General features: G+C 53.3%; 1 protein-coding gene across 1 annotated transcript in view; it reads left to right on the top strand.

The window, feature by feature from the left end:
* GRM7 (glutamate metabotropic receptor 7) overlaps positions 1-14,276 on the top strand; it is a 215,125-nt gene that overhangs the window by 84,405 nt on the left and 116,444 nt on the right. The window contains exon 2 of the mRNA XM_054387175.1: positions 4,141-4,357. Within this exon, the coding sequence (XP_054243150.1) occupies positions 4,141-4,357 (217 nt within the window). The remainder of the gene's footprint in view (positions 1-4,140; positions 4,358-14,276) is intronic.

Below are 14,276 nucleotides of genomic sequence, written 5' to 3'. Positions count from 1 at the left end.
GAACAATGATGCCCAGTGGCAGCAGTCAATTAGCATCAATTAATCACTGCCTCATGCAGTGCTCCCAGCACTCAACATCCTCTCCTGCTGTCAGCAGAACATCAGCCAGGCCACCTGAAGCTCCTGAGGGTGGTGTTTGCTGCAAAGGTGAAACCTGCCTCCCACACCAAGGAGGTGCTTGCTGGTGGCTTCCAGAGAGCCCCAGCTCCAGCCCTGCCTTGCTGTGGGGGTGGTGAAGGTTCAGGCAGGCTGCCTGCCTCTCCTGCAGGCCTTGGCTGCTCTGCTCTGAGCTCCCTGGAGGAGCACCAGAGGCTTTTCTCACCCTGCCTTGCTGTGTAAGGACCCAGGAGCATTTTTGTCTCCTCTTCTGCCAAGGTGTGAGAGCCATTTGGAGGGCAGGCTGGGATGCCCTGCAGCTTTCTGAGGTTTCAGATGTGCTTCAGAACTGAAAACAGAGGCGGGGGGGAAGGGCTGGAGGAGAAAGCTTCATTCTCCCAACCAAGGCACTGAGAGGCAGGTGTGGAGGACAAGCAGCAGCTTTTACCTGAGTTGGAAGCAAAGGCAGGCAGTTAAGAGACAGAAAACATTCTCTGCTTAATTAAAATGCTAGGGAGGTGGTGGAGTCTCCATCTCTGGAGAGATTCCAAACCCACCTGGGCATGTTCCTGTGTGATTCTACCATGGCAGGGGGTGTGGGCTGTGGGTGATCTCCAGAGGTCCCTTCCATCCCCTACCATGCTGGATTCTGTGAATGTCATGGTCAGAGGCAGAGCTTTTCTTGCCTCCTCCTTCTCAAGATTGTGGAGTCTCCTTGTGTGGAGAGCTTCCACCCCCCCCCCACCCCCCACCCCTGGTCACTGTGCTCCTGGGCAAGGTGCTGTGGGTGCCCTGCTGGAGCAGGGGCTGGGACTGGGTGAGCTCCAGAGGTCTCTTCCCACCCCACCCCCATGCTGGGATTGGGTGCAAAGGGCAGAACTCTGCTCCTTTGGCTTTTTAGGTGTAAAAGCAGTGGTTGGCATCCAAACATTGCCCAGCTAAAAGCTCAGGCTTCCCCATTTCCTTGGGTTTATAATTAAAACCCCAGCTCTTGGCTCTCAGCAGGGCTCTGTCTGTGTGTGGGGAGGGGGGTGGTGGTGCTGTGTGTTGTGTTTGAGCTGCTTTGTCTAAGTAAGAAGTGCTAAACAGCACCCATCAAGCCATCCTGGGAGGCTGCTCCACTTCATCCCACCCCATCCACCGAGGAGATGACTTCAGCTGATAAGTGTCTGAGCAAGCTCCATTAACTTGCTTTGCACAAAGGAGAGGAGAGTGATCCTAAACTGTCAGCCCTCGTTTGTCACCACAGCAACTCCAGGCACAGGCAAATGAGGAGCTGAACTTTTTGGGTTTGATTGTTTTGATGGCCAGGCTGCCCAGAGTTGTCTCCCACTGCAGTAGCTGCTGCTGGCTGAAAGTCATGCCCAAGGCAGGTACAGAAAAGAAAAGAGCCCTGAGACATGGGTGGCATCAATCTCTCTGTCTTGGAGAGTGGTCCCCAGGCTCTGCTGGCCCTTAGGTGGAATCCTGAGCACATAAGTCGTGGCCCAGTGGTCAGCAGCAGGGCTCTGGTCTTCCTGACAGCTTCAATTGTAGCTGTTTTAATTGCCTGTGAGTGCAGCACTGGAAGTCCTGCTGGCCACCAGCCACCCAGCTCAGAAAACAACTGGCAAGGCTCTGCAGCCTGCTGCTGCCTTCCACTCACCCCGAAGCAGAGAAGCTTTCAGCTTGATTGCAGCAGCACAGAGTTGGTTGTGTTGGGAAAGGCCTCTGAGCACCTCCCATCCAACACCAACCCCACCACAGCCCCAGTGGCCGTGGCCACGCATCTCCTGCACCCCTCCAGGGATGGGCACTCCACCACCTCCCTGGGCAGCCTGTGCCAACCCCTGATCACTCTTGCAGCAAAGACATTTTTTCCTCCTCTCCAACCTACCCCTTCCCTGGCACAGTTTCAGACCTCATCAGGTTGTAAAGCCAGCAGACAGGATGGCTCTGAAGGAGAGGGGGGGGTTGAGTTCTCCAGCACCCCCAGTGCCAGCCCCAGCACCCCCTGACAGCTTGCCTGTTGAGGTTTAATACTTCATGGCAACTAAGAGGGATGCTGGGTGTGGGCCCTGATTCACTGAGCTGCCTACAGGGGGGGACTGCTGGAGCAGGTTCTGAGCCTGCACCATGAGCTGTATTTTGCTCCAGGCTGATGCTGACTGAAGCTAGAAAGGGCTTAAATAACTCCTGTGCTGTGGGTGGTTATGGCTTGTACTAAAGCAGTGGATATTAGCTGTGGAAAGAGCCCTGTGCCTCAACAAATGTTGTTTAGGAGGCTCAGGGAACACTTCCTGGCTTTCTACAGCTCTCTGGAAGAAGGTTGGAGCCAGGTGGGGGTTGGGCTCTTCTCTGAGAGGATAGAACAAGAGGCAATGGCCTCAAGTTGTCCAAACTAAACCATTCCTGGGACACAAGGACCAATTTCTTCCCTACAAGGGCTGTCAAGCCCTGACTCATGCTGCCCAGGGCAGTGGTGGGGACCCCATCCCTGAAGGGGTTTCAAAGCCATGGAGATGTGGTGCTGAGGGACATGGTTTGGTGCTGACCTGGGGTAAGGGTTGGACTCAGTGACCTTGAAGGTCTTTTCCAGCCTAAACTGGTTCTGCAATTCCATGATCTTCAGTAATTTTTGGACGGTTTGGTCAAGTTCAGTTACTTGCTGGGTCTTCAGCTGCAGCTATGCTCTACAGCTCTGCCTGCAGTGTGCTGTAGGAGCTGTGAAGGTCCATGCTGTGAAGGCTGGGTCTAGCCTGTCCTCTGTGGAAATGTTGGGATTGCTCTTACCTTCTGCTGGGCTCTGTGCAGACTACAGGCACTTAGCCCTGTGCAGGACAGAGCCTGAAGAAGCACAAGGTTTGTCCTGCTGAGCAGGCAGGAGAGCCAGAGGCTGCTGGTAGGAGCCCTGTGTGCAGGCAGAGAGTGAGGCTGCAGGAGGTGCTTGCACTGAGGCATGAGGCAGTGACCTTTTGGTGTCCAGCAGTCACAAATGATGATCCATGGTCGTGGTTTTGTGTGCTGCAAACCTTTCTGTTGCTTCCTTGGCATCTCAAGTGAGAGTTATGGCAGCTTCCTTCATTTAAGGAGCAGTCCCAGACTGTTACTCAAACAGCTGCAGAGTGGGGTTGGGGATGATCACAGCACAGATCCAGGCTGGGTGAGGAGTGGCTGAGAGCAGCCTGAAGGAGAAAGCCTTGGGGGTGTCAGGTGGTGACAAACTCCCCAGCAGCCAGCAATGGTCCTTGGCAGCCCAGCAGGCAGCTGTGTGCTGAGCTGCATCCAGAGCAGGGAGAGAGGCAGCACAGGGAGGGGATTCTGCCCCTCTGCTCTGCTCAGACCCCACCTGTGCAGCACTGCCTCCAGCTCTGGGGCACCCAGCACAAGAGGGACCTGGAGCTGCTGGAGAGGGTCCAGAAGAAGCCACAAAGATGATCAGAGGGTGGAGACGCTTCGCTGTGGGGACAGGCTGGGAGAGTTGGGGCTGTTTAGCCTGGAGAAGAGAAGGCTCAAGGGAGATCTCAGAACAGCCTTCCAGCACCTGAGGGGCTCCAGGAGAGCTGGGAAGGGACTTTTGACAATGTCTGGGAGTGACAGGATGAGGGGAAATGGCTTTGAGTTGGGAGAGGGGGGGAGAGTGAGACTGGAGATTAGGGGGAAGCTCTTGGCAGTGAGGGTGAAGAGAGACTGGCACAGGGTGCCCAGGGAGGCTGTGGATGTCCCCTCCCTGGAGGTATTCAAGGCTAGGCTGGATAAGGCCTTGAGCAAACTGGGCTGGTGGGAGGTATCCCTGCCCATGGAAGGGGCTTGGAACTGGATGATTTTTAAGCTCCCTTCCCACCCAACCCATTCTGTGGCTCAGTTTACTGTTGGTTGCTGATTGTTCTGTGCCAATCCCAGGATTGCTTTGGGCATCGCCAGGGAAGGTGGTGGAGAAACGCAGATGGGGACCAAGATGAAGTGAGGCTCAGCTGAAGCCAGAGCTGCTGCAGCTGCCTGCTGCCAAGGAGTGTACTGAGTCCCTGGATGTTTGTATTCATCAGGACTTGTTTCTTCCCACAGATCCCACAGATCAGTTATGCCTCCACGGCCCCAGAACTGAGCGATGACAGGCGCTATGATTTCTTCTCCCGGGTGGTGCCTCCAGATTCCTTCCAAGCACAAGCAATGGTGGACATTGTGAAAGCTTTGGGCTGGAATTATGTGTCCACTTTGGCATCTGAAGGGAATTATGGAGAGAAAGGAGTGGAGTCCTTCATGCAAATTTCCAGAGAAGCAGGTAGGCAACATCCTCCCTTCCCCCCTCCCTGCAGAACCCCCTGTGGAAGTGGTGAACGTTGGGGTTTGTACCCCAGTGTTTGATTGTTCTCCTGGAAGCTTGGTTTGATGCTGAATGTCTTGGATTCTGTACTTCTGGGATGGGCTGGAGATGCTCTTGTTCCTAAATTGCTGATGGAGTTCCAGGGACTTGGAAACTTGAGCAGTTTTCAATCCTTCCTGGAGAAAACAGAACAGTCCTGAGCCTGGTGGAGCTCCTGTTGTGCTGTGGTGATGGTGAGGTGGGTAGGAGGCTGAGAATGCTGAGCTTTACTCTCCCCACAGCCAGGCAGGCTGGGAGGGCTGCTGGGTCCCAGCACTGCCTTGTGCCATGCTGCTGGTTCCTCACCTTTCAGATCTCTGCCTGCTTTGTGTCCCTTGTCCTGAGCATCTCTTGAGCAATTCAGCTTTCACCTGAAGGTTCAAAGGTCTCTGCCCAGGGGTGCAGAGGCAGCAGGCTTGGTGCAAGCTGCATCAGACCTCTGGTGACCTGCATCACATTTTATTGGTTCCACTGAGTGGTGGTGGACTAAGAAGGCCAAACTGTGTTGGATGATGTCACTTGCCTGTAGGAGATGTTTCAAGAGGGAAATGCTGTGTCCTGTGCTGGGTCAGGTTCTGCTCTCTCCCTAGTCTCAGGTGATAGAAGGAGAGGAGATGTCCTGAAATTGTGCCAGGGGAGGATTAGGTTGGAGAGGAGGAAAAATTTCTTTGCTGCAAGAGTGGTCAGGGATTGGCACAGGCTGCCCAGGGAGGTGATGGAGTCCCCATCCCTGGAGGTGTTCCAGAGAGCTGTGGCCCCAGTTTGGTGGCCATGGTGGGGTTGGGTTGATGTTGGACTGGGTGAGCCCAGAGGGCTTTCCCAACCCAACCAATTCCATAATTCTCTGAAGAGTTATTCAGGCTCTTTACCTGGGACCTGCACACCAGCTGCATTTCTGTGACACAACACACCCAGAGCTTCCTTCCTCACAGTCTGAGCACAGGGAGCTTTGTCCACTACTGCCCCAGGCCCTGGGGCTGAGAGCCTGCAGAAGAGCAGCCCCAGAGGGCAGCTGAGCAATGCTCAGCAAGAGCTAAAGGAGCTGTGGGGGGCAAGAGGCTGGGGCCAGACTCTGCTCAGTGGTGCCCAGGGACAGCACAAGGGGCAAGGGGCACAAACTGGAACCCAGGAGGTTTCATCTGAGCAGGAGGAGAAAGTTGTTTGGTGTGAGGGTGGTGGAGGCCTGGAGCAGGCTGCCCAGAGAGGTTGTGGAGTCTCCTTGTGTGGAGAGCTTCCAAGCCCAGCTGGCTGTGTTCCTGTGTGACCTGCCCTCAGTGACCCTGCTGGAGCAGGGGGCTTGGACTGGGTGATCTCTGGAGGTCCCTTCCAACCCCTAAGATTGATTCCCTGCTTGCTGTGTTTTGGCAGAAGGAAGATCCTGTCCCTGGGTACCAGAATGTTCATGACCTTTGACCTCCAATCTGTAGCCAGCTAATTCCCCTAAATCCAGTGTTCCATCCATCTGCTCCAACCCAGATGCTGGGAGCTGGCGAGGATGAGTGGAAGGTGCTCTCCTTGCTCAGTGTTCCATCCTGCTTCAGCACAGGGAAGGCTTTGCTTGAGCCTTTGAGCTAATAAACTCTTCCCCAAGTGTCTTTTTATGCCGAGCACTTGCAGAGGGTTTGAGTATGTCATTGTGGCAGGAGCTGGGGATGTGGAACCTGCTCTGCAGTCTGTGGGATTAATAAATTAAGGGAATGGTCTAATTATGGAAAAATCTAAAGGACTGTTTCAGATTATTAATGGAAGGAATGGATGCTGGAATTTCAAAGATTGATTACTCTTTGATTTATTTTTTATTGGCAAAGATTAATCCCTACCAGGAGGTTAATTGCTGTCTGTAAGAGATAGATATGGGAGTTGTTAGCAAAAGGACCACTTGAAGGCCTCCTAATGGATCAATGAAAGATTCAGAGGGCATTTAGTCATCTTTTTCTCTCCTCAACTCACCCCTTCCCAGATCAGTTCACTGCCTGCTTTGCTGGGGGAGCCTTGGATGCTCTCTCCACAGGCTGAAGAGCAGAGCCTGGGCAGGTAGGGATGCCCAGAGCTCCACAACACATGGATGTGGCGCACCAAGGTACAGTTTGGTGGCCATGGCAGTGTTGGGTTGACAGCTGGACTTGATGACCTTAGAGGCCTTTTCCAATCTTAATGATTTTCCAAACCCTGTGAGGATCACAGAATCAGTGAATAGTAGGGGGTGGAAAGAACCTCCAGAGATCCTCCAGTCTAACCACCTGCCAGAGCAGGGTCAGCCAGGGTAGGTCACACAGGAACACATACAGGTGGCCTTTGAAAGTCTCCAGACAAGGAGATTCCACAGCCTCTCTGGGCAGCCTGCTGCAGGATGGAGATCTCAGATCTCCTAACCCAGGAGACAGACCACAGAGCTTCAGGACATGATTTGGTGTTGGGCTGACAGTTGGACTGGGTGATCTTAGAGGCCTTTTCCAACCTTCCTAATTGTTTTCCATGATTCTATGTCTCTGCTACCTTCACCTCTTCGCCAGCAGGCCTAGGATGTGATTGTGTCCCCCCCCACTGCTTGGTATTGGTGAGGCCACACCTCAAATCCTGGGCTCAGTTTTGGGTCCCTCACTCTAAGAAGGACACTGAGGTGCTGGAGCATGTCCAAAGAAGGTGGCCTCGAGCACAGGTCTGATAAGGAGCAGCTGGGGTTGTTTAGCCTTCAGGAGAGGAAGCTGAGGGGAGACCTCATCACCTTCTACAGCTGCTTCAGAGGAGGTTGCAGAGAGCTGGGGCTTGGTCTCTTCTCACAGGCAACAAGAGACAGGACGAGGAAGTGGCCTCTCAAGTTGCTCCAGGGGAGGTTTAGGTTGGACATAGAAGAAACTTCTTCCCAACAAGAGTTGTCAGGCACTGGGCCAGGCTGCCCAGGGAGCTGTTGGAGTCCCCATGCCCAGAGGTGTTTCAGAGCCTCAGGGATGTGGTGCTGAGGGATGTGGCTTAGCAGCAGGGCTGGATTGTGAGCTCTGGGTGAGCAGCTGGACTGGCTGAGCTCAAAGGTCTCTTCCAACCTCAACAGCTCTACAGATCATTGATTCTTTTGCCCTTCTATAGCTCAGCCCCCATCTCACCACTCAGCCTTTCTGCCCACAAGGTCCTGCTGATTTGCCCAAGCCAGCCCTGCAGTGCCGCACGGAGCAGCGCCTCAGCGCCAGAGCAGCTGAACCTCCCCAGGCTGTAGGTGCTGCTGCTCCCAACCAGCTGGAGAAGGGAAAAGAAAAAAACAAATGGGCCAAGCATGCTGTCTTTGCCTGTGTCTTAAAGACAGGATCAAGAGGGATTAAAGCTGTTGTAGCAGAGCCCTGATCTGATTATCTCTCTGGTGAAGTTGCCTCGGAGGACTTCTCATGGCAGCGGTGTGTTTGTTAGGAGGCTCTCATCACCTTGGCAGAACAAAAAGGCAGAATCAACTTTAATCCACTCCAGCCTGGTAAGCACAATGCTTGTGACAATCTCTTCATCTTTTTCTTCTTTTGGATTTTTTTTTCTTGCTGAAAGCTTTCTTTTCTGGAAACATTCCAGACTTTAATCCTCCTGTCCCTGCCATCCTTGAGCATCTTGCTTGGGTAAGGTGGAGAGCAGGCAGCAGGGGTGGCTCTGCAGGAGCTGGGCTGGGTCAGGCACAGCAGGAACATCCCAACCCAGCCACTGTCAGGGCAAAGAATCACAGAATAGGCTGGGTTGGAAGGGACCTCAGAAAGGGACCTGCCATGGGCAAGGACACCTCCCACCAGCCCAGGTTGCTCAAGGTCTCATCCAGCCTGGCCTTGAACACCTCCAGGGAGGGGACATCCACAGCCTCCCTGGGCAGCCTGTGCCAGTGTCTCCTCACCCTCACTCTTACGACTTTCTTCCCAATCTTCAGTCTAAATCTCCCCTCTGCCAGATTAAAGAAGAGAGCCTTGAAGTTCTGGTTCCTTCTCCTCACAAGCAGAAGCTTTTCCCAGCAGTGCTGCTGTCCCTCAATGGCCACTTGAATTTCTTTTTAATATGCTTTCTCTCTTCCTGCAGAAGAGCAGCCCCAGAGGGTGTCTGAGCAATGCTCAGCAAGAGCTAAAGGAGCTGTGGGGGGCAAGAGGCTGGGGCCAGACTCTGCTCAGTGGTGCCCAGGGACAGGGCAAGGGGCACAAACCCAGGAGGTTCCATGTGAAGAGGAGGAGAAAGTTTTTTGTTGTGAGGGTTCTGAAGGCCTGGAGCAGGCTGCCCAGAGAGGTTGTGGAGTCTCCTTGTGTGGAGAGCTTCCAGTGCCCCTGGGCATTGTGCTCCTGGGCAAGCTGTGGGTGCCCTGCTTTAGACTGGGTGAGCTCCAGAGTTCCCTTCCCACCCCCCCATGCTGGGACTCTGAGATTCTGTGAAGTACCTCCTGCAGCAATCATTCTCCATGGGTTTATCTGTGGCAGCTGTTCTGAACCCCTTTGGCCACCTCACTCTGAACCTCTGAGCCTTTCTTACAGCCTTGATATGTTCCCTACCCTGCCTTGTGTTTCTAAGAAGAGCTGAGCCTCTTAATTCAGGGTGTTTGGGGTGCTCTGAATCATCTCTGGTCACTTTCTGTGAAGCCTTCAGGGTGGAGGATCAGATTCTGGTGCTGTGACTCAGTACTCATGGTCTGTGGGAGCTGACCCCATGAAGAGCCCAGGAGCTGCAGTATCACCCAGCAGTGATTCACACAGCTCCTCTAGGGCTCTTCCTCTGCCTGAATCTGCATGAGTTGAATTTATGATTTTTTTTTTTTTAAGTAGTGGGACTTAAATTTTGCTGCTGTCTGATGGGAATTCCATTAGCAGCACAAATGAAGACAGAGTTAAATCGTTGCTGCTAGGGAGTTGAGAATTGTCTGTGCTGGAAGGAGGGAGAGGAGACTCTTCTGGGTGTCTCTAATAGAGAAGCAAGTCCTGCTGCCAAGCAGCAAATCCTGATTTGTGTGTGTGTGTGCCCCACACTCTGATGTTAATGAAACTTCTCTCTCACTCTTGATCCCTCCTCTGTGGGTTTAGACTCCTCATTACAAGCAGCAGTCACTTGACAACATAACCCAAGGTTAAAAGAAGCTCAGAAATGGGAAAGAAAGGTGAAAAACATTAGTGATGGAATCATTGAATCTTGGAAGTGTTTGGGGTGGAAAAGGCCTCCAAGATCATCCAGTCCAACCTTCTACCCAACCCCACCGTGGCCACCAAACCGTAGCCCCAAGGGACATGGCACAGGGTTCTGGAACACCTCCAGGGACGGGGACTCCACCACCTCCCTGGGCAGCCTGTGCCAGTCCCTGACCACTCTTGCAGCAAGGAAATTTTTTCTCATCTCCAACCTACCCCTCCCTTGGCACAATTCCAGGCCATTTCCTCTCCTCCTATCCCCTGAACCTAGGGAGCAGAGCCCAACCCCCACCTCACTGCAGCCTCCTCTCGGGGAGCTGTAGAGAGCAATGAGGTCTCCCTCAGCCTCCTCTTCTCCAGGCTGAACATCCCCAGCTCTCTCAGCTGCTCCTCTCCAGCCCTGTTCCCCAACTTGGTTGCCCTTTGATGTCACTGTGGTAGGCAAAGGTTGCCTTGGCTGTGATAATAAAGGACAAAGATGACTCCTGGGGGACCCTTTGTGCAGCACTCTGGCAGTGGCTGATGCCACACATGGAATCCTTTAGGCTGGAAAAGACTTTTCAGATCATTGAGTCCAACCATCAACCCAACACTACCACATCTGGTGCTGAACCACACTGCTCAGCACCACCTCTTCACCATCCAATGATGTCCACAATTTATGATCTTTGAAGGGGAATTAGGTTGGGTGTGAGGAGGAATTTCAGTCATGGAGAAGTAGTCAGGGATTGGCATAGGCTGCCCAGGGAGGTGGTGGAGTCCCCATCCCTGGAGGTGTGCAAGAAACCTGGGCCATGGTTTGGTGGCCATGGTGGGATTGGGTTGATAGTTGGACTGGATGACCTCAGAGGGATTTTCCACCCCAAGCAGTTGTTTCTATGATTCCATGATTCAGTGATTCCATCGCTAATGTTTTCCACCTTTCTTTCCCATTTCTGAGCTTCTTTTAACCTTGGGTTATGTTGTCAAGTGACTGCTGCTTGTAATGAGGAGTCTAAACCCCCAGAGCAGGGCTTTGATGGTTCAAGAGTGAGAGAGAGATGTTTCATGAACATCAGTGTGAGACACACAAACCAGGATTTCTGCTTGGCCACAGGACCATCCCTGGAGGTGTGCAAGATACCTGAGCACGTTTTACTTTGAGAAGAGGCTGCTCAGGGAGGTGGTGGAGTCCCCATCCCTGGAGGTGTTCCACAAACCTGTGGCCGTGGGGAGATGGTTTGATGGCCATGGTGGGCTTGGGTAGAAGGTTGGACTGGATGATCTTGGAAAGCTTTTCAACCTTGATGGGTCTATGACTGGCTTCTGCTCTCCCCAGCAGCTGCCAGAGCCCAACTTCTCCTGGTGTCACTGTTCAAATATTCATTGGAGTGAGTCAGTGCTTTGGAAGGAGATCTGGGCTGAGGTGTTGCCCTGCCCACCACGAGGACTATTGATTGATTTTAGCTGTGGGAACAGTGCTTTGCACATTGTGTTCCTTGGAACTCTCCCACTGCCCTAACCCAAGGGGCAGAAACCTTCTCTACAGCAGTTCAGGTTGAGCTAGCAGCTGAGCTTGTGTGGTGACAAATTGGGTCTAAAAATAGGGTTTGGAAGTGCAGCGCAAAAAGCAGCCTCAGAACAACTTCTTCATAGCTTCATTCATGGATTCTGCAGGTGGGTCGGGTTGGAAGGGACCTTAAAGCTCCTCCAGCTCCTACCCCCTGCCATGGACAGGGACACCTCCCACCAGCCCAGGTTGCTCAAGGCCTTGAACATCTCCAGGGAGGGGGAGTGGGGTTTCAGCTCAGGTGCTGTCACTTCAGGAGAAGCAGCAGCTCTCTGGGGGAGGGTTCCAGCAGCTCTCGGGTGGGGGGTGGGGGGGGTCCCAGCCCCCTGTGCTTCTGTGGAGTCTGTGGTTATAGAGCATGGCCTGGGGCTTGGGGAGCTCTCCCATTGAGTTACTGGTCCCACAGATCACTGCCTGTGGTGCTCTTGATTCTCTCTGCTGGGGGGCTCAGTGTCTGCAGGAAGGGCTGGAGGTCTGAGGCAGGCTGGAGAAGCAGCAGGGCTGTTCCTTTGCTTTGGGTTGTGTTTAAGTGATGATACTTTCTGGTGGGAATGGCCTTTATTCATCTACTGGAGAGCTTCTTTGCCTGCTTCCAGCCCAGCAAAAGCAAACAGCTCACCACTAATGAAATCAACTCATTTATCTCTGAGCTCTTCAAGGGCTTTCCATTTTTCTTTCTGCCTGGGCTCAAATATTCATCTTCTATCTGTCCCTTTCACTTTCATTGCATCTTTCAGGCTCGACCTTTCAGATCATCAAGTCCATCCATGAACCCAGCACTTGCCAGGTCAGGGGAGAAGGAGAAATGAAGATGGAAGTTGATAGAAAGATTGAGGCATGGTATGGGGGGGAAAAATATCCATAAATAAGGAAGATTTGCCTGGAAAAGCAAAAAACACCCCAACAGGAAAAAAAAACAAAGCACCAAATTGGGCTGCATCCAAAGCAACATTGGCAGCAGATCCATAGAGGTAATTCTGCCTCTTTGCTCTGCTCTGCTGAGACCTCACCTGGAGTACTGTGTGCAGGTCTGGAGCCCTCAGCACAGGAAGGACATGGACCTGATGGAGAGGGGCCAGAGGAGTGCCATGAAAATGCTCAGGGGGTTGGAGCAGCTCTGCTATGGGGACAGGCTGAGGGAGCTGGGGGTGTTCAGCCTGGAGAGGAAAAGGCTCCAGGGAGACCTTAGAGCTGCCTGCCACTACCTGAAGGGGCTACAAGAGGCTGCAGAGGGACTGTTTCCAAAGACCTGCAGGGGCAGGACCAGGGGCAATGGTTTGAAACTAGAGTAGAGCAGATTGAGATTGGATGTGAGGAACAAGTTCTGTACCAGGAGGGTAATGGAACACTGCAACAGGTTGCCCAGGGAGGTGGTTGAAGCTCCATGCCTGAAGATATTGAAGGTGAGGCTTGATGAGGCTCTGGGCAACTTGATCTGGTGGAGGATGTCCCTGCTGCCTGCAGGGGCTTGAACTGGGTGAGCTTTGGAGGTCCCTTCTGGCCTGGACCGTGCTCTGGTTTCAGCACCAGAGCTGCCTTTGGCTGTAAAAACGAAGGAAGCCTTGTGAGGTGAGACAAATTCTTTCCCCTGTCCCTCTTTTTTTCTGCAGAGGGCGCTGAACCCAGGCTTCCTAGGTGACTGCATCCTCCTGCCTTTGCTCCTCTCCCATTCTCTTGCCTCCCTGGCAGTGGGGGATGGGAAGCAGAGCTGCTGAGTCCTGGCTGCCGTGGCTGCTCCGGCGCCTGTCCCGGTGCGTGGTGCACAGAGCCTCTGTCAGCTGTCCTGAAGGGCTGCCATGAATTCCATCCAGACTTCTGCAGAGGAAGCCCCCTGCTGTCATCCTGAGCTTACCCTGTGGAAAGGAGGAATATTGTGATTGCACTGAGCTGTTCCCACGGGATCTGCCTGGTTTGCAGAGCAGGAGGAGCCTGCAGGGTAATAGATCAGAGGATGCCATCCCTTGTCCCAGCCTCTGTCACTGAGATCCTCCATCCCAGGAGGAAAGACAAAATATTGCCTTCTCTTGTACCTTCCATACTTCACAGGCCTCTCTTGCTTTGTGCTAATGCAGGGAACAGCTTTGGGAGCCATGGGGGAGTAGCAGCACATAAATAATCCTGAGATGCCTCTTCCATCAGGAGCCCTCCCCTGCCCACTGCCTGCCTTCTCCTTCCTCTCACACAGAGGATGACAAACGGCCTCAGCTCTCCATGCTCCTAGAAGATGCCTTTCATGCCTTGCTAGTGATCTTCCAGGCATGCCAGGAGCATTTCCTGCTGCCCTGCTTCCATTTTCATCTCCTACTCCTCAAACCTGCCTTGCTCTTTCCACAGACGACTTCTTTCCTTCCACTTTAGACTCAGCTCTCTCCTTTCCTTCCTTTTTTATCCCCTTTTCCTTCCTTCCTTTCCCCACAGAGTTCTTTCTTCCTTTCCTTTTTAATCTCAACTTGTGGAGTCTCCTTGTCAGGAGAGCTTCCAACCCCAGCTGGGAATTGTGCTCCTGGGCAAGCTGCTGTGGCTGCCCTGCTGGAGCAGGGCCTTGGACTGGAGGATCTCTTGGAAGTCTTTTCCAGCCCAAACAATTCTATGATTCTACTCAGTTATGACTATTTCAAACATTTCAGCTTCCTCAAGACCAAGGCCCATCTTGAGCTGTGTTGATCAGAGCTTTCTAGGAGAGATGTCAGAGAGCCACAGGTTGCATCAGGTTGGAAGGGACCCCAAAGGGCATCCAGGCCACCCCCTGCAGGCAGCAGGGACAGCTCCAGCCAGAGCAGGCTGCCCAGGGACACAGCCAGTCTGTTCCTGAGTGTCTGCAGGGATGGAGCCTCAACCACCTCCCTGTGCAACCTGTTCCAGTCTCTCCCCAGCCTCACTGTGCACAACTCCCTCCTGATGTCCAACCTAACTCTGCCCTGCTCCAGTTCCAAACCATTACCTCTTGTCCTATCCCCACACTCCTTCTGTACAGTCCCTCCCCAGTCTGCCTGGAGGTCCCATGCTGAAATGTAGCTTTAAGGACTCTCTGGAGCCTTCTCTTCTGCAGGCTGAACACCCTCAGCTCCTTCAACCTGTCCCCACAGCAGAGCTTCTCCAGCCTTCTGATCATCTTTGTGGCTTCCTCTGGCCCCTCTCCATCAGCTCCATGTTCTTCTTG

Source organism: Indicator indicator, chromosome 15 (genome assembly GCF_027791375.1).
Source record: "Indicator indicator isolate 239-I01 chromosome 15, UM_Iind_1.1, whole genome shotgun sequence".
Lineage (NCBI taxonomy): Eukaryota > Metazoa > Chordata > Aves > Piciformes > Indicatoridae > Indicator > Indicator indicator.
The sequence above is the reverse complement of the archived record's forward strand: the minus strand, read 5'-3'. Positions and strand labels throughout refer to the sequence as shown.